The following is a 22,271-nucleotide window of genomic DNA, read 5'->3' on the forward strand; positions in this document are numbered from 1 at the left end:
ACTGGGTGCAGCCAGGCGCACAACACAGGCAGCCTGTGGCTGCGGGGCCCTGGGCGTGGGCCAGCCGGGTGCCCACTCGGGTGTGTGGCTGTGTCTGAGTGCACACCCCCCCCCATGGGCGCGCCTGTGAGGCCGTTCCCAGGGCGCCCTGGGGCACATTCCCTGAGCCCTGGGACTGCGCCGTGTGCAGGTTCATGGCACCGTGGGCCCACGAATCCAGGCTTCGTGCAGGTCTGTCAGCGCGGCCCTCGCACAGCCGGGTGCACAGCGCTGTGTGTGCGTCCCGTGTCTCTCTGTCCAGCCCCCCAGGGAGCACGTGGCCGTGCAGACGCCAGGACGCGGCCTGGGGGCTCAGTCTGTGCCCAGCCCGTGGGCTGCTCTGAGCTCTGCGCTCATGGGGCGGGGCAGGAGTCTGCTCGGGGGGGCCCTTCCCCCATCACCGCCCCACTCCCTGCAGCTGGGGGTGGGGGAGGGCACACAGGCTGGGCCCAGGGCTGAACGCGACGGGGCCGGAGGGCTAAGAGCCCCTGCAGGGTAGGGAGGGGGCGTCCCTCCCTTGCCCGATGCTCACACAGGGACACCCCCCACCCCCCAGCCCCGTCCTGCTGCCGGCCCGTTACCCCGGGAGCAGAGGCTGTAGCTGCAGCCCAAGGTGCTTTGTGTCTCCCCCCCCCGGCCAGGACCCTGCTGTCGTGGTGACCCCTCGTGGCTGGGTGCTGCCCCACCACACCAGGTGCCCCGAGGGGCTATGCCCTGCCCCACCACACCCACCCAGCAGCACCCCAGGGCCCCCCCCGGCCGGCGCAGGCAGTGGGAGCTCCCTGGGGTGAGGGGGGGTTTGTCGGGTGGCACAGGCAGTGGCTGGCAGTGCGGAGACCTGAGCTCGGGCCCTGCAGCCTGGGCTCTGCCGGTCTCTGCAAGGGGGGGGGCGCGCCGGGCTCGGGGCACAAACACAGTGTGGGGTGGGGGCAGCGGGCGCTCAGCACCCAGGGATGGAGGGGGGAGCTCTGGCAGGGCTGCACTGGGGTGGGGGATGGGGAGCTCTGGGGGGCTGCACCAGGGTGGGGTGCAGGACGGTGCATGCGTGGGGGTAGTTTGGGGGCAGGGGGGCCTATGCAGTCGGCTGGGGCAGGCGGCGCTTGCTGGGGGTGAGGCTCTAGGGCGGCGCGAGGCTGTTCTGGGTGAGGCCCCTTCCCCACCGGGTGTGTGTGTGGTTGGGGGGGGGGTTCACCCACACTGTGGGGAGGGTTCGCCTCCACAGCCAAATGCAGCATTCACACAGGGTCCCTGCCCCCCAGTCCCCGCGCTGGGCCCGATCCTCGGGCCGGGCTGTTCTCCGGCCGGTGCCGCGTCTGTCCAGGCTGCGCGGCTCGGCTCTGCGCCGTGTGCTTCGTGCTGGGCCGACCCCGGCGCTGGCTGGGCGTGGGGCTGCCGGGCTGGGCCGGTCCTGGGGCCAGGCGTGGCTGACGGGTTGGGGGGGCGGCTGGGGAGGGGAGGGGCCTGGTGCCCCCCGTGCCAGGCGCTGGCGCCGCTCTCCGTGCAGAGCATGGGGCCCGCGGTGCAAAGCCCGGCCTAGCAGGCAAAGTCCTCGAAGACGCCCTGGTGGGCGTAGCGGTGGCGGTGGTTGGGCAGGATGCTGGTGCTGTAGGCGCCCTCAGCGTGTCGGCCCAGCGTCCCACAGGGGCTCTGCAGGGGGAGGCAAAGTCACTGCGGCACCAGGCCCCCCCCCACCCCTCAGGGAGCCAGGCCTGGTGCGCCCCCAGCCCCCCGCGAGACCCCTCCCCGCCCGCTCTGGCCTAGCGCCGCTAACGCGCCCCAAACGCAGCTGTGGGGCCGACGCCGTGGGCCTGTCTCGGGGCCCCAGGGCCCCCTTGTGATGAGCAGAGACCTCGGCCAGCACTACCGGGCCCCTGCCCAGACAGCCGGGCGAGGGGCAGTGGCACAGGGCAGCCGGTGGAGCCCCCCACGTGGGAGGGTCTGAGGAAGGGGTGGGCCAAGCCCCTGCCGGGGACAGGCTGGGGTTACTTGGGCCCGGCCCGGCGCCGGGGCAGGACTAGCTGGGCCCTTCCAGCCCGAAACCGCTATGGTCTGAGACAGGGTGAAACCCGCCGTGTCTGGGGAGCGGGACGCACTGAACCACCTTCCAGCCCCAGCCCGACGGGGCCCCGGGGGGGGGGGCACCCAGCCTGGTGGGGGGGCCAGGGGCCGTGCCCAGCCCAGACAGGGGACTGGAGGGGGGGCACCCAGCCTGGTGGGGGGCTAGGGGCCGTGCCCAGCCCAGACAGGGGACTGGAGGGGGGGCACCCAGCCTGGTGGGGGGCTAGGGGCCGTGCCCAGCCCAGACAGGGGACTGGAGGGGGGGAGTGGGGTGCACCCAGCCTGACGGGGGGGGGGGCCTGGGCCTGTGCCCAGCCTGGCAAGGAGCCTTCTCCGTGCAGGGACCCAGCAGCGCTGATCTCAGCCCCTTGGTGCAGGGACGAGGGTGAGAACCGTCAGCGCCGCACTAACAAAATCCCCCCCTTTGTGCTTAGACCCCACCCCCACCCCAGGCGTCTCACTGGCCAGCCCCCTTCTCTGCCCCCCCAGGACCCCTCTGCCTCACCCACCCTCCTCCCACCCAGGCGTCGCCGGCCGGGCCCGGTTCACCACGCCCAGGGGCCAGTACCTGATCCTGGAGCTCCTCCAGCCCCAGCGTGGCGATGCTGCCCGACGGCTTCCTCAGGGGCGGCTTGGCACGGCCCAGAGCCCGGCTCGCCTTGTCCCGGATCACCTGGGCAGGCGAGAGCGTGGGGGGGGGCTGCTCAGAGCACACCCGTGTACACACGCCCAGACACACGTGTACACACGCCCAGACACACGTGTACAGACACGCCCAGACACACGTGTACACACGCCCAGACACACACACTCACACACAGACTTACTCAGGGTGGCGGGTGGGCCCCTCCTCTGCCCATCTCGGAGCTCACGCACCCCCCACTCCACCCTCGCAGGGCGTGACGGGGCGGGGGAGGTGAGCCATGGGGAGATCAGGCCACCCCCACCCCGGCTGGCAGAACGCCAGGGGCCTGCAGGGGGCGGTGTGGAGCCAACACGCCAGGCCAAGCCGTCTGGCCCCCCCGGTGCCCAGCGCGGACACTCAGCCCCGAACCGCAATGGGGGGGCGAGAGACAGGTACCCAGGCTCTATGTGCCACCCCCCCCCGCCCCACACACAGGCCTGGGAGCTGCCCGCGCTGGCGCTCACCTCATAGACGTAGTCCAGGATCTCCAGGATGGTCAGGACACTGGCGCCGATGAACAGCCCCATCTGCCCCCCGATGTCCCCTGGCAGCAGAGAGGGACCTGGTCACGGGGGATTGGGGGGCACGGGGGGAAGGGGCTGCCGGAGCCAGCCTGGCTCAGCCCTCTGCGCCCATTGGCCCGGACAGGGAGTGCCCGGGGGGTGCAAGGGGATGGGGCGGGGGCACCCCGGATGGGTGGGGTGGCGCAGGGGGTGTCCAGGGGCAGGGGGGGATGGGGCGGGGTCACCCCGGATGGGCGGGGTGGCGCAGGGGGTGTCCAGGGGCAGCGGGGGGATGGGGCGGGGTCACCCCGGATGGGCAGGGTGGCGCAGGGGGTGTCCAGGGGCAGGGGGGGGATGGGGCGGGGTCACCCCGGATGGGCAGGGTGGCGCAGGGGGTGTCCAGGGGCAGGGGGGGGATGGGGCGGGGTCACCCCGGATGGGCAGGGTGGCGCAGGGGGTGTCCAGGCATGAGGGGCGAAGGATGGGGGGATGGGGCGGGGGCACCCCGGATGGGCGGGGTGGCGCAGGGGGTGCCCAGGGGTGGTGGCGTGAGGGCTCCAGCGACTCACCCAGCAGCCCCGCCAGCTCGTAGGCCTTCTTCTGCTCGATGGCCTCGTAGTTCAGCGCCTCGAAGAAAATGTCCAGCACCAGGAAGTTCTCTCTGTGGGCGGGACACACGGGAACAGGGGCTCGGCGCGGGCACAGCGAGGGGGGGGCTCGGCGCGGGCACAGCGGTGGGGGCTCGGCGCGGGCACAGCGAGGGGGGGTCGACATGGGCGCAGCGAGGGGGGGCTCGGCGCGGGCGCAAGGGGCTCGGCACGGGCACAGCGAGGGGGGGATCGGTGCGGGCACAGCGAGGCGGGGGCTCGGCGCGGGCACAGCGAGGGGGGGGCACAGAGAGGGGGGGCTCGGCACGGGCACAGCAAGGGGGGACTTGGTGCGGGCACAGCGAGGGGGGGGGCTCGGCGCGGGCACAGCATTGGGGGGGGGTCGGTGCAGGTTACAGCATCCAGGGACAGCGGGGGGGTCTCAGCTTGGGCACTGTGGCAGTTGCCGGGCTGTGGGGTGGGCCCAGGAGCACGGGGTGCTATGGGGCTGGGGGGTCTGGCACTGGGGGCTGGGGGGGGGGTCTGGCACTGGCTGGGGCTGGGGACACTGGGCAGGAGGTGACGTGGGGCTGGGGCTGGTGCTGGGCTGCAGAGCACTGGGGGGCCTGTGCCAGGGGACTGGGCACCCTGAGGCACCAGGGGAGGTGGGTGCTGTGGGGCTGCCACTGGGGCAGGGGGCACTAGGGGGCAGAAGCAGGGGGATGCTGGGGCAGCGGGTGCTGGGGGGCAGGAAGGGTGCTGGGTACAGTGGATGCTGGGCAGGGGGCTGCTGTGGGGCAGGGTCAAGGGGGGCGCTGGGGGCAGTGGGAACTGGAGGCAGGGGCAGGAGGTGCCGGGGGACCAGGGAAAGGGGGGGCTGGGGTAGGGGGCACTGTGGGGCAGGGGAAAGAGGGGCAGGGGGCACTGGGGAGGGGGCGGATGTAGGTCTCGTTGCAGTGGTACTTGCGGGCGAGGAAGCGGGGGGCAGTGGCAGGGGGATGCTGTGGGGCAGGGGGGCAGGGGGCGCTGTGGGGCAGGGGGATGCTGTGGGGCACAGGGGGCACCGGGGGCGCTCACCGGATGTAGGTCTCGTTGCGGTGGTACTTGCGGGCGAGGTAGCGGGGGGCAGTGGCAGGGGGATGCTGTGGGGCAGGGGGGCAGGGGGATGCTGTGGGGCACAGGGGGGCGCCGGGGGCGCTCACCGGATGTAGGTCTCGTTGCGGTGGTACTTGCGGGCGAGGAGGCAGGGGGCAGTGGCAGGGGGATGCTGTGGGGCAGGGGCGCTGTGGGGCAGGGGGATGCTGTGGGGCAGGGGGGCGCTCACCGGATGTAGGTCTCGTTGTGGTGGTACTTGCTGGCGAGGTAGCGGGGGCAGTGGCAGGGGGATGCTGTGGGGCAGTGGCAGGGGGATGCTGTGGGGCAGGGGGATGCTGGGGGGCAGGGGGACGCTCACCGGATGTAGGTCTCGTTGCGGTGGTACTTGCTGGCGAGGTAGCGGGGGCAGTGGCAGGGGGATGCTGTGGGGCAGGGGGATGCTGTGGGGCACAGGGGGCCCCCGGGGGCGCTCACCGGACGTAGGTCTCGTTGCGGTGGTACTTGCGGGCGAGGAGGCAGGGGGCAGTGGCAGGGGGATGCTGTGGGGCAGGGGCGCTGTGGGGCAGGGGGATGCTGTGGGGCAGGGGGGCGCTCACCGGATGTAGATCTCGTTGCGGTGGTACTTGCTGGCGAGGTAGCGGGGGCAGTGGCAGGGGGATGCTGTGGGGCAGTGGCAGGGGGATGCTATGGGGCAGGGGGATGCTGGGGGGCAGGGGGACGCTCACCGGATGTAGGTCTCGTTGCGGTGGTACTTGCGGGCGAGGTAGCGGGCCGAGCCCTTGCTGGGGATGCGCACCATGGAGATCTCCTTGTTGTAGCGCGTCAGGTTGCAGGGCGTGGGGCAGCTGCAGCGCTCCTGGGAGTCCTCCACCGCCGCGTCTGCCCGGCACACGGCAGGGCATGGGCCTCGGGCCCCACTCCCTGCCCCGGCCCCACTGCAGGGCACACGGGGGGGCCTAGCCGCCCCCTCCTGCAGCCCCAAAGCTCCCAGCACGCCCGGCAGGGCGGGCCCCACAGCCCCGCGCAGGGGGTGTTCTCCCCACCAGCCCCTCCCCCTCCCCCTCCCCACGGTGCCAGCCCCCCCCTCCCCCTCCCGGCGGTGCCTGTCCCCCTCCCCCCGCCGTTCCCTGCTGACCCTGGTGGTCCCTGGTGGGGGCACGATGCCGGCGGCACCTACCGAGCGTCCGGTCGGCGCATTCGATGTAGACGTTGGGCGAGCAGATGGACTCGTTCCCTGGGAGGAGGAACCTGGTTAGAGATGCTCGCGGATCCCTGCCAGCCCCGCTCTGTCCCAGAGCCGCTGCCAACCGCGGGTGCCTGGCTGCCCCCCCTACAGGGCACCCTTCCAGCCCCCCAGGGCACCTGTTGGCCCCACAGCATCCCCTCCCCCCAGGCTGCTCCCTTGGGCCCACGGTGCCCCCTCCCCCTGGGGTGCCCTGCTCAGCCTTGGGGTGCCCCCTCCCTCAGCCCCGCAGCTCCTCCTCCTGCGAGGGCAAAGAACTTCAGGGGCTGATCTTGCCATCAACTAAGCAGCACTCGCTAGACAAGGGACATGGCTCCAAAACCCAGTGAACGGAGAGAGGTTGGGGATGGGTATTTGTATCTCACAGTGGGGGTGGGTGTCCGTCCCTGTCCCTGTCCCTGTCCCTTTTGAGGGATTGAAACACCAGCCACACCTTTCCCTTCCTTCCTTCCGTCACTGTGCAATATCAGAGCTCGTTTTAATTCTCTTAGGAGTCTAAGTACAGGCTGCTGGGCTGACTTTGCTTTAGGCCAGTGGTGCCCCAGCAGTGAGGCTCCTCTCCTGAGTGCTGCGTTAACTATGGGGGAGCCTGAAGATCTATTGCTAAGCGGCTGGCAGAGTGGAGCAGTTTGTGGGGCGGCTGGTGGAGTGGAGCGGTGCAGAGCGGAGCAGTTTGTGGGAGGGTCGGAGCAGCCCATGCGACGGGGAGCAGAGCAGTGCGGAGCGGAGCAGTTTGTGGGACGGTGAGTGGAGTGAAGCGGTGCAGAGCGGAGCAGTTTGCGGGACGGTGAGTGGAGTGAAGCGGTGCAGAGCGGAGCAGTTTGCGGGACGGTGAGTGGAGTGAAGCGGTGCAGAGCGGAGCAGTTTGCGGGACGGTGAGTGGAGTGAAGTGGTGCAGAGCGGAGCAGTTTGCGGGACGGTGAGTGGAGTGAAGTGGTGCAGAGCGGAGCAGTTTGTGGGATGGTTGGAGCGGCCCATGGGACGGGGAGCAGAGCAGTGCAGAGCGGAGCAGTTTGTGGGGCGGCTGGTGGAGTGGAGCGGTGCAGAGCGGAGCAGTTTGTGGGAGGGTCGGAGCAGCCCATGCGACGGGGAGCAGAGCAGTGCGGAGTGGAGCAGTTTGCGGGACGGTGAGTGGCGTGAAGCGGTGCAGAGCGGAGCAGTTTGTGGGATGGTTGGAGCGGCCCATGGGACGGGGAGCAGAGCAGTGCGGAGTGGAGCAGTTTGTGGGGCAGCTGGTGGAGTGGAGCAGTGCAGAGCGGAGCAGTTTGCGGGACGGTGAGTGGAGTGAAGTGGTGCAGAGCGGAGCAGTTTGTGGGATGGTTGGAGCGGCCCATGGGACGGGGAGCAGAGCAGTGCAGAGCGGAGCAGTTTGCGGGACGGTGAGTGGAGTGAAGTGGTGCAGAGCGGAGCAGTTTGTGGGATGGTTGGAGCGGCCCATGGGACGGGGAGCAGAGCAGTGCAGAGCGGAGCAGTTTGAGGGACGGTGAGTGGAGTGGAGCGGTGCAGAGCGGAGCAGTTTGTGGGATGGTTGGAGCGGCCCATGGGACGGGGAGCAGAGCAGTGCAGAGCGGAGCAGTTTGTGGGGCGGCTGGTGGAGTGGAGCGGTGCAGAGCGGAGCAGTTTGTGGGATGGTTGGAGCGGCCCATGGGACGGGGAGCAGAGCAGTGCAGAGCAGAGCAGTTTGTGGGGCGGCTGGTGGAGTGGAGCGGCTCGTGGTGAAGGCTGCAGTAGAGCCCCATGGAGAGGTGGGGGAGTTGGCCTCGGACCACGTAAGGTGCCCCCTTAACACGCCGCGTGCCCCTTTCCCCCCACATTTCCGCTCAGGCTGGGGAGGGGGTAGAACTCTGCAGATAAACTTTTGAACTCTGGGGCTGCACTGACCAGGGACAGAGACCTTTGGGTTGTTGGACTGTTGGGGGGTTTGGGGGTTGCGGGACTCAAGAGACTTTTGGGGTGTTGGACTTCTGGGGCTTTGGCGTGATCTTTTGGGTGGTTGGACTTAAGACCCTGAGGGGGAAAGGACACTGCCAGACTTACTTGGGGGTGGGTCTTTTGCTCATGGTTTGTGTTAGGAATCCTGTTTGTGGTGTTTCCCCAACATAACGCCACAGATCTTGCTACACTCAGACTCTGTGCTTGCGAGAGGGGAAGTGTTGCCTCCTAGAGGCGCCCGGGGGGTGGTGCGTAACTGTCCCAGGAGAGTTTCCTGTGCTGGGTTCACCGCTCAATAAACCCTCCTGTGTTACGCTGGCTGAGAGTCGCTCCGGGCTAGAGAACGGGGGTGGGGGGAGAGGGCATTATTCCCTCGGGGGGTGGAGGCCCCGGGGGCCCAGGGCGAGGGGACTCCCTGAGGGGGCCCACGGCACAGACAGACGTGCTGAGGCTCAGAGAGGTGCAGCTCCAGGAGGTGGAGGGACCTGACCCCGGCAGAGAGCGGACCCCCGAAAAGGGTTGTCGCACTGAAGGGGGCTCCCCCCAGGGACCGTATGGAGCCAAGGGAGAGCACGAGTCCTGTGAGCCCGTGACACCAGGACCCTTCTGTCCTGCTCCTCTGTCTCTCTTCTCCCTTGAGCCTCCGAGCCCAGACAGCAGCAGCACCAAGCCGGGGTGAAGGCAGGACAGCCAGAGAGACAGGCCCTGATCCTGGCTGGCCAGAGCACTCCTAGGTCATTGTGGCATCCCAGCCTATGTCCTAGGACTGGTGCAAGAGCCTCCCCTTCCCGGGCTCTTTTACACTGGAACCGGAGACACCCCCCCCCACCAACCCACTGAACAGCCTTCTGCATCTCCAAGCCCACCCTTCTGCCTTAAGAACATAAGAACATAAGAACGGCCGTACCGGGTCAGACCAAAGGTCCATCTAGCCCAGTATCCTGTCTACTGACAGTGGCCAATGCCAGGTGCCCCAGAGAGAGTGAACCTAACAGGCAATGATCAAGTGATCTCTCTCCTGCCATCCATCTCCATCCTCTGACGACAGAGGCTAGGGACACCATTCTTACCCATCCTGGCTAATAGCCATTTATGGACTTAGCCTCCATGAATTTATCCAGTTCCCTTTTAAACATTGTTATAGTCCTAGCCTTCACAACCTCCTCAGGTAAGGAGTTCCACAAGTTGACTGTGCGCTGCGTGAAGAAGAACTTCCTTTTATTTGTTTTAAACCTGCTGCCTATTAATTTCATTTGGTGACCCCTAGTTCTTGTATTATGAGAATAAGTAAATAACTTTTCCTTATCCACTTTCTCAACATCACTCATGATTTTATATACCTCTATCATGTCCCCCCTTAGTCTTCTCTTTTCCAAGCTGAAGAGTCCTAGCCTCTTTAATCTTTCCTCGTATGGGACCCTCTCCAAACCCCTAATCATTTTAGTTGCCCTTTTCTGAACCTTTTCTAGTGCTAGAATATCTTTTTTGAGGTGAGGAGACCACCTTGCAACGTCCTAACCAGAAACGCCACTGCAATGAAGCAGGAGTGGCTGCAATATTTTCATGAAGCCTATGCGTGCCTCAGTTTCCCCTATGTGCTGCAGTTACCTGGGGGATAGAAAGGCCTGTCGCTCTCTGGGCAGGCTAACACAGGGGTGATGGTGTGAGGAAGTGGGAATGTTCTGGCTGGTCTGTGAATGCCGAGTGGGGAGTGTTGGCCTGGGAAGGTGGCAGGGGAGTTGTGCTGGGACGGGCTGCATTGGGGAAGGGAGGATACCTGAGCCTGTAACCTGAGACCCCAGGATGGGGGTTGGAGGACAGGTAACACCACTGAACACAGGACACAAAGGCTGCGGGAGGAGCGGGGGGGGGGGGAGGCTGAGTGAGAGGCTGGGGGGAGTTTTCAGTTTTGAAGCTGGCTGGGAAATGGAGGGGAGCCCAACAGGGCTTGGGCTTCCCAACGGGGCTGTGGCCTCCCTGGGGGCCTGGGCGGACTCGCTGGGGGAAGTGCCCGGAGGGGCAGAGGATGCTGAATGCTCCAAGGAGAGACCCAGGAGGTGAAGCCGTGGGAGCTTCTTGCCCTGCAGACAGGCTGCTCCGAGGGAGAGGAGGCTCCCCAGGGTCCTGCCTGGCTTGGTGGGGAGCAGTTCCAGAGCAGCGCCCGGGGACCCCGTGACAGATGAGCTCCCAGCTGGCTGGGCCTTAGCTCCCATATCAGTGGAGCTCTGAGAAGACAGTGGCAAATCCCACTGCCCAGACACGGATGCCCAGCAACCAGCGCCCCAGAGAGATCTGCACCCCCACCCCTGGGCAGGGAGCTGAGCCGCATCCCCGCTGGGCTCGGGAACAAAGGGCGGGGAGCGGGGGCGGGGCGGGGGAAGGAAGGTAAGTGCTGGCTGCCGAGGACTCTGGGTTCACCTGCCTTGGGGCAAAGGGAGGTCAGAGGGACGGGGGGCTCTGGGCTGACCAGGATGGTCTCGGCTGTAACTTTCTGTTCTCCGGGCTCCCGGGGCGGGTCCAGGTGACTCATCACCCGCCTGTCGGCCCGCGCTGGCTGCGTGTCCCTGCAGACGCTGGGGGGGGGGGCGCTGCCCCCCGAGATGGTACAAGTCTCCATTGGGGTTTGTCTCCGGGGGACTCGCTGCCCGGGGCTCACGGGGGGGAGGGGGCAGGGGGGCTGCAGGCCCAGGGGTCCAGCCCCAGGAGGCGGTGAAGCCGCGTGGCTTCCCCTGGAGGGAGAGCGAGACCCCTCGGGGGCCTGGCCCAGTGATGGAGCCTCCCAGAGCCTGGCCCCAAGCTGGGGCCGTGACCCTGATCCTGGGGGTCCGGGACACCGAGCTCACCCAGACTGCCAGGAAACAGGGCACTGGGCACAGAGGTGAGGGCGCAGGCAAATGCCCAGGGGTAGAGAGACTCCCCTGGCACAGGATGGTGGGGTGGGGGGCACAGGGGGTCTCACCTGGCACAGGATGGGGATGGGGTGGGGGGGTCTCACCTGGCACAGGGCGGGGGGGTCTCACCTGGCATAGGGTGGGGGGCACAGGGGGTCTCACCTGGCACAGGATGGGGACGGGGTGGGGGGGTCTCACCTGGCACAGGATGGGGATGGGGTGGGGGGGGTCTCACCTGGCACAGGGCGGGGGGGGTCTCACCTGGCATGTGCACCATGCGGCACTGGCAGCTGCTCACCACGGCCTCCTTCTCGCACTGCAGGCGGCAGGCGGCGATGCTGTACCCCTCGTAGCCCGGCAGGATCTGCTCCCCGGGCAGGCTGGCCCGGCAGTTCCCCCAGGGCTGGGGCAGGTAGGTGAGCTGCGGGCAGGAGGGGGCGGTGAGGGCAGGGGCAGCGAGCAGGCAGCCCCCCCGGGAGAGCACCCGCACGGGGCCGGGTGCAGGGACGCTCCTGGTGCCGCCTTCGCCCCAGGATGGGGCCGCGCTAGGCTGGAGGGACCGGGGCCCATCGCCCGACGCAGCCGGGCTCGTGCCAGGAGCGCCAGAGCCGCGGGGGGGTACGACCCCCCCACCCCGGGGAGGGGAACCGCCCGCCGGCTTGGCCCCCACAGCCTCAGAGCTACCCGGGCCCACCTCGCCCCTCAGCCAGCTCCGCCCCCATTACACCTCACCTACCCCCACCCGGCCAGCTCCGCCCCCACTACGCCTCACCTACCCCCACCCGGCCAGCTCCGCCCCCTCGGCCAGCTCCGCCCCCATTACACCTCACCTACCCCCACCCGGCCAGCTCCGCCCCCTCAGCCAGCTCCGCCCCCACTGCGCCTCACCTACCCCCACCCGGCCAGCTCCGCCCCCTCAGCCAGCTCCGCCCCCACTGCGCCTCACCTACCCCCACCCGGCCAGCTCCGCCCCCTCAGCCAGCTCCGCCCCCACTGCGCCTCACCTACCCCCACCTGGCCAGCTCCGCCCCCTCAGCCAGCTCCGCCACCACTACGCCTCACCTACCCCCACCCGGCCAGCTCCGCCCCCACTACGCCTCACCTACCCCCACCCGGCCAGCTCCGCCCCCTCGGCCAGCTCCGCCCCCATTACACCTCACCTACCCCCACCCGGCCAACTCCGCCCCCTCAGCCAGCTCCGCCCCCACTACGCCTCACCTACCCCCACCCGGCCAGCTCCGCCCCCTCGGCCAGCTCCGCCCCCATTACACCTCACCTACCCCCACCCGGCCAGCTCCGCCCCCTCAGCCAGCTCCGCCCCCACTTCGCCTCACCTACCCCCACCCGGCCAGCTCCGCCCCCTCAGCCAGCTCCGCCACCACTACGCCTCACCTACCCCCACCCGGCCAGCTCCGCCCCCACTCCGCCTCACCTACCCCCACCCGGCCAGCTCCGCCCCCACTACGCCTCACCTACCCCCACCCGGCCAGCTCCGCCCCCTCGGCCAGCTCCGCCCCCATTACACCTCACCTACCCCCACCCGGCCAGCTCCGCCCCCTCAGCCAGCTCCGCCCCCACTACGCCTCACCTACCCCCACCCGGCCAGCTCCGCCCCCTCGGCCAGCTCCGCCCCCATTACACCTCACCTACCCCCACCCGGCCAGCTCCGCCCCCTCAGCCAGCTCCGCCCCCACTACGCCTCACCTACCCCCACCCGGCCAGCTCCGCCCCCTCCGGCAGCTCCGCCCCCACTTCGCCTCACCTACCCCCACCCGGCCAGCTCCGCCCCCTCAGCCAGCCCCGCCCCCACTATGCCTCACCTACCCCCACCCGGCCAGCTCCGCCCCCTCAGCCAGCCCCGCCCCCACTATGCCTCACCTACCCCCACCCAGCCAGCTCCGCCCCCTCAGCCAGCTCCGCCCCCATTACTCCTCACCTACCCCCACCCGGCCAGCTCCGCCCCCTCAGCCAGCTCCGCCCCCATTACACCTCACCTACCCCCACCCGGCCAGCTCCGCCCCCTCAGCCAGCTCCGCCCCCTCTATGCCTCACCTACCCCCACCCGGCCAGCTCCGCCCCCTCAGCCAGCTCCGCCCCCACTGCGCCTCACCTACCCCCACCCGGCCAGCTCCGCCCCCTCAGCCAGCTCCGCCCCCTCTATGCCTCACCTACCCCCACCCGGCCAGCTCCGCCCCCTCAGCCAGCTCCGCCCCCACTTCCCCTCACCTACCCCCACCCGGCCAGCTCCGCCCCCTCAGCCAGCTCCGCCCCCATTACACCTCACCTACCCCCACAAGGCCAGCTCCGCCCCCTCACCCAGCACCGCCCCCATTACACCTCACCTACCCCCACCCGGCCAGCTCCGCCCCCTCAGCCAGCTCCGCCCCCATTCCCCCTCACCTACCCCCACCCGGCCAGCTCCGCCCCCTCGGCCAGCTCCGCCCCCTCAGCCAGCTCCGCCCCCACTACACCTCACCTACCCCCACCCGGCCAGCTCCGCCCCCTCAGCCAGCTCCGCCCCCATTCCACCTCACCTACCCCCACCCGGCCAGCTCCGCCCCCTCAGCCAGCTCCGCCCCAATTACACCTCACCTACCCCCACCCGGCCAGCTCCACCCCCTCAGCCAGCTCTGCCCCCATTACACCTCACCTACCCCCACCCGGCCAGCTCCGCCCCCTCAGCCTCATCTAGCCAGCTCTGCCCACTGCCCTAGAGCCCCCCAGCCCCCCCGTCTCCCTCACCCCCCCTGTGAGCTCTGCCCCCCCACCAGCCCATCTGACCAACTCCGTCCCCACCTGGCCAGCTCCACCCCCCAGAGCTCTGCCCTCCTCGACCCCCCAGCGCCCCGACGCCCCGGCCCAGCCTCACCCTCTGCTCCTGGCAGGACACGAAGGTCTGGAAGCCGGGGGAGACCCCGAAGCCCAGCTGGTGGATGTAGGGCGGCTCGTCCTGGCTGTGGATCTGCACCCGGATCCCGGCCTCGAACGACGTCTCGTCTGCGGGAGGCAGGGAGAGGCCAGAGGGTCAGTGCTGCAGACGCCCCCCGGCTCCTCGCCCCCTGCCTGGGACGAGCCCCCCCCCCGGCTCCTCGCCCCCTGCCTGGGACGAGCCCCCCCCCGGCTCCTCGCCCCCTGCCTGGGACGAGCCCCCCCCTGGCTCCTCGCCCCCTGCCTGGGACAGGCCCCCCCGGCTCCTCACCCCCCTGCCTGGGACAGGCCCCCCCTGGCTCCTCGCCCCCTGCCTGGGACAGGCCCCCCCGGCTCCTTGCCCACTGCCTGGGACGAGCCCCCCCCCCCGGCTCCTCACCCCCCTGCCTGGGACGAGCCCCCCCCCGGCTCCTCGCCCCCTGCCTGGGATGAGCCCCCCCCCGGCTCCTCGCCCCCAGCCCGGGACAGGCCCCTCTGGCTCCTCGCCCCCAGCCCGGGACAGGCCCCCCCCCAGCTCCTCACCCCCCTGCCTGGGACGAGCCCCCCCCCGGCTCCTCGCCCCCAGCCCAGGACCGGCCCCCCCCCGGTTCCCTCCCAGGTATTCCACCCCCCCCCCCCCGCTCACTGGTCTCTCTCCAGATGGGCAGATATTCCTCCTGCTGGACGTCCAGCATCAGCTCCAGCCCGTTGCCCATCCCGCCCTGGCGGGTGACGCGCGGGCGCCTCCGGTCGGCGTTGAACGTGTAGCACTTCCCGTAGCGGGTGTAGACCTGGGCAGGAGGCGGGGGAGGGGTTAGTGCCGCCGGGGGGAGCTCAGCCTGCGGCCCTGGGGCTGGGCTGTTACCCCGCCCCATGCTCGGGACCGGGGAGACGTGGGGCTTTACAGCCACTTTGCGCCCCCCTGTCTGAGACTGGGCCTGGCCCGACCCGGCCCGGCCCAACCCTCTGTCTGCTAGAGCAGCCTTGGGACTGCACTGACCTACGCTCTGCCCCATGGGCCCGGCTCTGTCCCCCTATGGGCCCTGGGCGACAGAGAATAGCCACAGCGCAGAGCACCTGACCATGCCCCTGAACCGCCCCCATGGGCCGTGGGGGCAGAGAATAGCTACTTCAGAACCCCTCACTCCCGACCCGCAGCCCCTGCCAGCCCAGCCCTGGGCTCCCCCCCACACAGCTCTGCCGGGGCCCCTCACTCCCGACCCACAGCCCCTCCTAGCCCAGCCCTGGGCTCCCCACAACACACAGCTCTGCCGGTGCCCCTCACTCCCGACCCGCAGCCCCTGCCAGCCCAGCCCTGGGCTCCCCCCAACACACAGCTCTGCCGGTGCCCCTCACTCCCGACCCGCAGCCCCTCCTAGCCCAGCCCTGAGCTCCCCCCCAGCTCTGCCAGGGCCCCTCACTCCTGACCCACAGCCCCTGCCAGCCCAGCCCTGGGCTCCCCACAACACACAACTGCTGGGGCCCCTCACTCCTGACCTGGATGCACCCCAAGGCACCAGGCTGCAGCCAGGATCCTGCCTCCAGCGGCTGATGCCAATGTGTCTAGGGACGTGTCCCTAGGGACCTGCTGGATCTGCTAGGGGGTGCGGGAGGGTCACCCCAGGACCCACTGTAGGGCGGCACCCCCCTGAGGCTGTCACTTCTGTCTGCCCTGCACCAGGCAGGCTGGTTAAGGTCTGGTCCAGCTGCCGCCTCCCTGCATCACAACACAGCCCCCCCCCCACACGTGACCCTGCACCCCAGTCACACGGCTCCTCCCCAACCCCCCCGCCTTCAGCACACGCCCCCCCCAACCACACGGCCCCTCCCCAACCCCCCAGCCTTCAGCACACGCCTCCCCCAGCCACACGGCCCCTCCCCAACCCCCCAGCCTTCAGCACACGCCCCCCCCCAGCTACACGGCCCCTCCCCACAAGCAAAGTAACACACGGCCCCTCCCTGGCATTTGGATGTGGCATCTCTGAGATGGGGGGAGGATTGGAGGGGTTGGGGAGCGACCCCAAGGCAGCAATGTCCCAGGGGTCCCACCTGACTGTGGGGCAGAGCAGGGCAGGGATCTGGGAGGGGGCTCCTGTCCCTCCCATTCTCTACAGCCCCCATCAGCACTATGTGTGAGCCGCCCAAATGCCTGCAGAGTCACCCCCCCCAGTACCGTGTGTGCCCTCCCCCCTGCCCCCACACACAGAGCCAGTGACCTGCCTCGGGCCACAGCCAGCCCCCCCCATCTCCCGAGCCCCCCCGAACTGTGTGTGCCCACCCTGCCCCCACACACAGAGCCAGCGACCTGCCTCGGGCCCCGGCCAGCCCCCTCCCCCCCAGCCCCGCAGCCCCGCGTGTGCCAGCCCCCGGCGGGGGACTCACGGGCGTGAAGTGCTGGGGGCCGCAGGGCTCCCCCCGGAAGCGGCAGGCCAGCAGCATGTCCTCGAGCTGGTGGCCCAGGCGGTGGAAGAGGCTGAGCATGGTGCGCTCGGAGCGGCGCGGCGGCAGGAAGCGTGAGTAGTTGGCGAGGCGGCTGAGCCAGCGGCGCTGGGCGTCGGGCAGCCCCTCCAGCAGCCCGGGCAGCAGGGAGCGGTTCTCCCCGGCCAGGCCCAGCCACTGCCCCGCCGAGTACAGGTCGGGCTTGGTGAGCTGCGGGAAGCGCACGGGGTTGTTGTTGCAGAGGGTGACGGCCGGGAAGCGCAGCCGCCTCGCCCACTCCATGCGCACCCGGCTGTGCACGGGGCAGGACAGCAGGTAGCGGACGCGGTTGCTGGACCAGGCGCCCAGGAGGCCGAGCGAGAGCAGGAAGGCCAGGCCCCAGAGCAGGCACCGCGGGCGCGACTGCCGGCGGGAGCCCAGGTGGTGCAGGCCGTGGAGCTTGGTGACGCGCAGGAACCGGGCGGTGATCTGGGCGAAGGAGCCGCCCGGGGCTGGGGTCAGGGGCGCCCCCCTGGGGCAGCAGGAATGGGGCCGGGGCATTGCCACCGGCTGGGCGTGGTGTCCTCAGGCTTCAGCCAGGGGTCGGTTTGCCCTGGGAGGCGCCCAGCCCCACGGCCTGGCCTGGCTCTGCCCTGGCTCTGCCCTGGGAGGCGCCTGGCCCCACGGCCTGCCCTGGATCTGCCCTGGGAGGCGCCCGGCCCCACGGCCTGCCCTGGATCTGCCCTGGGAGGCGCCCGGCCCCACGGCCTGCCCTGGCTCTGCCCTGGGAGGCGCCTGGCCCTGTCGCCTGTCCTAGTTTCCCTCCGGGAGGTTCCTCTCTCCGGAGCCTGTTGTGCAGCTCCCGGTATCCAGCACCTTGCGCGAGCCGAGCATGGCAGGTGCCTCCTGAGCTGCTCCAGTGACAGGCGAGTTGAGGGGCGGGGGCTGGTGCAGACAGACACCCTCCCCCCAAGCTCCAGGCAGGAACGGAAAATTCCTAGCGCTCCCCTGGCACCGGGCTGGGGGGGCGTCGTCGTGCTGGCCCTGGCACCGGGCTGGGCTGGGGGCGTCATGCTGGCCCTGGCGCTGGGCTGGGCTGGGCTGGGCAGGCGGCGTCGTGCCGGCCCTGGCACCGGGCTGGGGGGGCGTCGTCGTGCTGGCCCTGGCACCGGGCTGGGCGGGTGGCGTCGTGCTGGCCCTGGCACCGGGCTGGGGGGGCGTCGTCGTGCTGGCCCTGGCACCGGGCTGGGCGGGGGGTGTCGTGCTGGCCCTGGCACCGGGGCGAGGAAGGCCTGGCAGGATCTGGGTGCCCAGCGGGGGCAGAGATCCCAGGGGGTCCATGTCCCAGCCCTCATGAGCCCGCGGCAGCTGGTGGCTCCGGTGCCGTGTCCTGGCAGGGCTGTGTGGTCACTTCTGCCGGGACCCCTGCCCCGGGAACCCCGGCTTCTGCCCGTCCTCGGCCCCATCACCCCACTCCCCAGACGCAGGGTCCTGCCCCGGAGCGTCTGTGCCCCTCAGACGGTGCCTGGCCCTGCCCCCAGTCGGGGGGCTCCCTCGGGGGGGTTCCCAGCGTGGCCACACAAATTGGGGAGTGACAGGAGGGGCAGAGCTGGGGCAGGGGCTGCCAGGCTGGGGGAGGCTCCCCCACCCAGGCTGAGCCGTTCACAGGCAGCAGCAACCCATCCCTCTGCCTGCCAGCATTGCTCTGAATGGCCCATCCTGGCATTGCCCCCGCAGCCCCAGGCCGGCAGCCGGGGTCCCACCACGCTGGGGCTGGGCCGGGGGCGCCTGATCCTGCCATGCTGACGCGGGCGCCGGTCGGCTCTTTGAAGCGGCAGGCGAGACGGTGATCAGAGCGCGGGGCCCAGCACAGTGCGGGGGGGCTACGCTCCCCCCGTCGGCTCCTCAAAGGGAGACGCTGTCGGCGCGGCTCCGACATCCAGACAGCTCGTCAGGGCGGCTTCAAAGCCGCGTCTCCGTGTTCTCGGTGCCGCCTGGCAGCCTCTGATCAGCCCGGCAGCCCCTCCCCCGGCCCCGTGCGGCGACAGCTGGCAGCAGAGGGGCAGCCGGGGGGGAGGTGCCCGGGCTGCAGACCCCACGATGCCCCCCCACGGCACTTGGCCACGCGGCTCCCGCAGGGCAGCATCGGGGCCTGGGACCTGGCGTCTCCACGGGCCGCCCCTTCCTAAGAGCCGAGGGGCTGCCCCGGGCCCCCCTTGGAACGGTCGGTGCCCCTCTGCCACCCGGGGGCAGGGCGTGGGCAGCCCTGGGCACGGCCCAGCCCACAGAAGCAGCCAGCAGCAGCCACATCCCAGGAGCCTGGGATCCCAAGATGGGGTGACGAGGGGGGGTCCCCGGTGCTGGGACCCCAGGTGGTACCCAGCACCCACCCCCGTACCTGCCTCCGACGGGGCAGCACAAAGCCTGACTGTCTCCTGTCCTTCCACACCAGAGCATCCTCCCGCCCCAGGCACCGCAGCCCCTGCACCCTCTGCCCCCATGCACCACCCCGCTCCCCTGTGCTCGCCCCCCCCCGTACTCTGTTCTGCCCCACTCCCCCAGGGACAGCACCATGCTCCCCCCAGCTCCCCCCTCCCGCCGTGCCCCCTGCAGAGACCGGGCAGCAGGGAGGGTGCCAGCTCCTTAGCTGTCCCTCAGCCAGTGGGGCAGACCAGGCTGCTTGGGGGCAGGCCGGCCGGCTCCGAGCGCTTGGCACGGGGTGGGGAGAGGTGCCTGGCACAGCCGTGGACCCAGAGCCAGTGCAGCTCTTCCCCCCCACGCCAGCACCAGGAGCCAGCCTGGCGGGGCAGCAGGGGTAGGGACACGGGGTGCCAGGCTCCAACTTTCACCACCTCGCCTGGGCATGGCTCCTGCCTGCTGCCCCTCAGCGTCCTGCCAGGGCGGGACGGCCCCAGTGTGCACACGTCGCTATTGGTGTCTGCGTGCCTCACGCACGGCTGGGTCAGCGTGTGCCCGTACTGGTCTGCATGGTGCGTGTGCGTGTGTGTGCGTGTGTGTGTGTGTGCGTGTGTGCCCATACAGTGTGTGTGTGCGTGTGTACGTGCACGTGTGCATGCAGTGTGTGTGCGCATGCAGTGTGTGCATGCTGTGTGTGTGCGTGTGCATACAGTGTGTGTGTGCGTGCAGTGTGTGCATGTGTGTGTGTGTGCGTGTGCATACAGTGTGTGTGTGCGTGCAGTGTGTGCATGTGTGTGTGTGTGCGTGTGCCCCGTGTCAGTGTTTGCATGACGTGCGCACGCACTGTTTGTGTGTGTGTGTGTCTGAGCACTGTGTATTGTGCGGCTGTGCCAGTGTGCACAGGGTGTGTGTACGGGTGGGTGCAGGGCCATCCTTAGGCATAGGGAGGGCACCTGAAAATTTGGGGCACCCCTGGGTCTTAGTGTCCATCCCTCCGGCTCGTCCTGTCCCTGTTCTGACCCTTCCTGCCGGCTCCCAGCCGGCTGCTGCAGCCGGTGACTTACTCTGGAGGGGATCTAGGACTGACCAGTGACAAAGCCTCCAGCCGCCAGACCTGTCAGCACAACAGTGAAACCTTAACGAGCCATTGGAGGGGTAGTGAAGCCATTTCACAGGCACTTGCCAACGCCCAGGGATCTACTCGCAGTTTCTGACATAACCAGCTGGGCGTCGCTGGCCTGTTGTCTCAGAACACGTCAGGCTACAGGACCCTGAGTGTAAAATTTGCTTTAAAAAGATTTCATTAGTGAGTTGGTGAAAATTATAAAATCACGTCTCTAAAAAATCCTCGCATAGGTTTTTAGATGCACAATCATCTTAGCCTTAAATGCTGGGATCTTCAGACAGAGTTTTTAAAATAAACCCTTCAAAACACCCCACCCCCCTTAGCTAAAATACACACATGAGCCCGGGCTGCCGTCGGGCACAGGGGCACCAGGTTAATAATACTGCCCAGGGCTCCATAAATCCCAAGGAGGGCCCTGTGGGAGTGCGCCTGTGTGTGTGTATGTGCAGTGTGTGTGCAGTGTGTGTGTGTGTGTGCAGTGTGTATGTGCAGTGTGTGCAGTGTATGTGCAGTGCGCAGTGAGTGTGTGTGTATGTGCAGTGTGTGTGTGTGCGTGTGCAGTGTGTGTGAGTGCAGAGTGCGTGTGCAATGTGTGTGATGTATGTGCAGTGTGTGTGTCTGTGTGCTGTGTGTGCAATGTATGTGCAGTGTGTGTGTATGTGCAGTGTGTGTGAGTGCAGTGTGCGTGTGCAGTGTGTGTGATGTATGTGCAGTGTGTGTGTATGTGCAGTGTGTGTGCCTATGTCTGTCAGCTGTGTACGTGCAGCGTGTGCAGTGTGTGTGAGTGCAGTGTGTGCAGTGCAGTGTACAGTGTGTGTGTATGTGTGCAGTGTACAGTGTGTGTGTCTGTGCAGGCGCACTGACAGTTGCGAATACGCTGCCCGCTCCGGGGACTCCTGCCAGGCTGGGAGGGGCTGGCGCTGAGCTCCCTGGCAGAGGCTGCCCCGGGGGGGTGCTGGCTGGGGGCAGAGCACGGCGGGGGGCAGGGTCACCAGGCAGGGGGGCTCTGTGATCGCACAGGGAGCCGATGTTGACGACCATTCGCGTTTTGCTCTCTGGTGGGGGGGGGATCCCCGCTCGCTCTCTCTGCTCCGTCGTTCCCCAGGTTGCTGCACTCGGGGCTCCCCACTCATCTCGGGTCGTTCCCTTCCTGCCCTGCCCCCGAGCTGGGCCCTGCCCCATGCCCCTGCCCCGCTCTGTGCCTTGTGTCAGCCCAGGAGCGGCGCCAAGCACGGAAGAGGGAGACGCTGCCGCCGAAAGGGTTCGGGAGTATTGAGAAAAGCTGGACGAGCACAAGTCCCTGGGGCCGGATGCTGCATCCGAGGGGGCTAAAGGAGCTGGCGGATGTGACGGCAGAGCCATTGGCCGTTATCTTTGAAAACTCCTGGCGATCGGGGGAGGCCCCTGATGACTGGAAAAGGCTAATGTAGAGCCCAGCTTTAAAAGAGGGAAGAAGGAGGATCTGGGGACCCGCCTGCCATGCGCCCGCTTCCCCCCCCCCGACCCGCCCGCGATGCGCCTGCCTCAGCGAACAGGCCAGTGTCCCCGGGAACAGAACCGCGCTCAGCGCTACGCCGCCGACAGCCACTTAGCACCAGCCAGTCGGTGCCCCCAGGCCCAGCTCAGCGCCTGCCTGTGGAGGTCGGAGACCGGCGGTGGCGCTGGGCCACGTTACGGGGTGCTGAGGGCCGGCTAACGACACTAACCCTGCTGCTCAAATGCACAGTGACAAGGGGCGATTCCCGCTCACGCCACACGGCTCAGCACAGCTCTGGGGCTCCCCAGAATCATGAAACACGCGGCTTCGTTCTGGCAGCGCCGGCCAACGTGCACAGCGACACCCGGGGGTGCTGCGCCCCTCGTTCCTGCACCGATGGAAACGGGGCCCTGTGTATCGGAACAGCGTCTGGGCCATTACCGAGCTCGTCTGTGCATGACGCCGAGACACCACCTCAGCGCCCCGAACTCGCGTGCTGCGGCTCACAGGCCCGAGGCCATGCAAGAAAAGTGCCGCGCACGGCTCATTGCGTTCAGCCACCGGCTCCTAAAGCGTCTCAAGCTAAAGCCCCAGGCAGCGGTGGGACGACTCGCTCTAAACTGCCCTGCGTGTCCTGCGTTAATGCAGACGTGAAGACTTTCCTTGGGACCGACAGCAGAGTCGCGCTCTGGGGTTGCTGCGTTCAGCCGCATCGCTCTTTCCGAACAGCGGCCAAGTAACCCCTTCGTCTGGTCAGCGCAGGGGACAGACGTGCACCGGACGGTCTGGATGAGCCCATGCAGCCTGGACACACGTGACCGAGTGGGAATTTGTCATAATATTTTGGATGAATAATGTGTGTGTGCCTCAGTTTCCCCTAGGTGGTGCATGG

General features: G+C 68.7%; 1 protein-coding gene across 1 annotated transcript in view; it reads right to left on the reverse strand.

Moving 5' to 3' along the window:
* Positions 1–1,206: 1,206 nt before the first annotated feature.
* Positions 1,207–22,271, reverse strand: part of ASIC4 (acid sensing ion channel subunit family member 4) — a 55,523-nt gene continuing 34,458 nt past the window's right edge. Inside the window, exons 2-10 of the mRNA XM_045032723.1 lie at positions 14,587–14,731; positions 13,903–14,030; positions 11,295–11,454; positions 10,890–10,918; positions 5,693–5,820; positions 3,855–3,946; positions 3,247–3,326; positions 2,666–2,770; positions 1,207–1,686 (exon numbers count right to left, since the gene is read on the reverse strand). Of these exons, the coding sequence (XP_044888658.1) occupies positions 1,573–1,686; positions 2,666–2,770; positions 3,247–3,326; positions 3,855–3,946; positions 5,693–5,820; positions 10,890–10,918; positions 11,295–11,454; positions 13,903–14,030; positions 14,587–14,731 (981 nt within the window). The 3' untranslated portion in view covers positions 1,207–1,572. The remainder of the gene's footprint in view (positions 1,687–2,665; positions 2,771–3,246; positions 3,327–3,854; positions 3,947–5,692; positions 5,821–10,889; positions 10,919–11,294; positions 11,455–13,902; positions 14,031–14,586; positions 14,732–22,271) is intronic.

The sequence above is a fragment of the Mauremys mutica genome, chromosome 10 (assembly GCF_020497125.1).
Source record: "Mauremys mutica isolate MM-2020 ecotype Southern chromosome 10, ASM2049712v1, whole genome shotgun sequence".
NCBI lineage: Eukaryota > Metazoa > Chordata > Testudines > Geoemydidae > Mauremys > Mauremys mutica.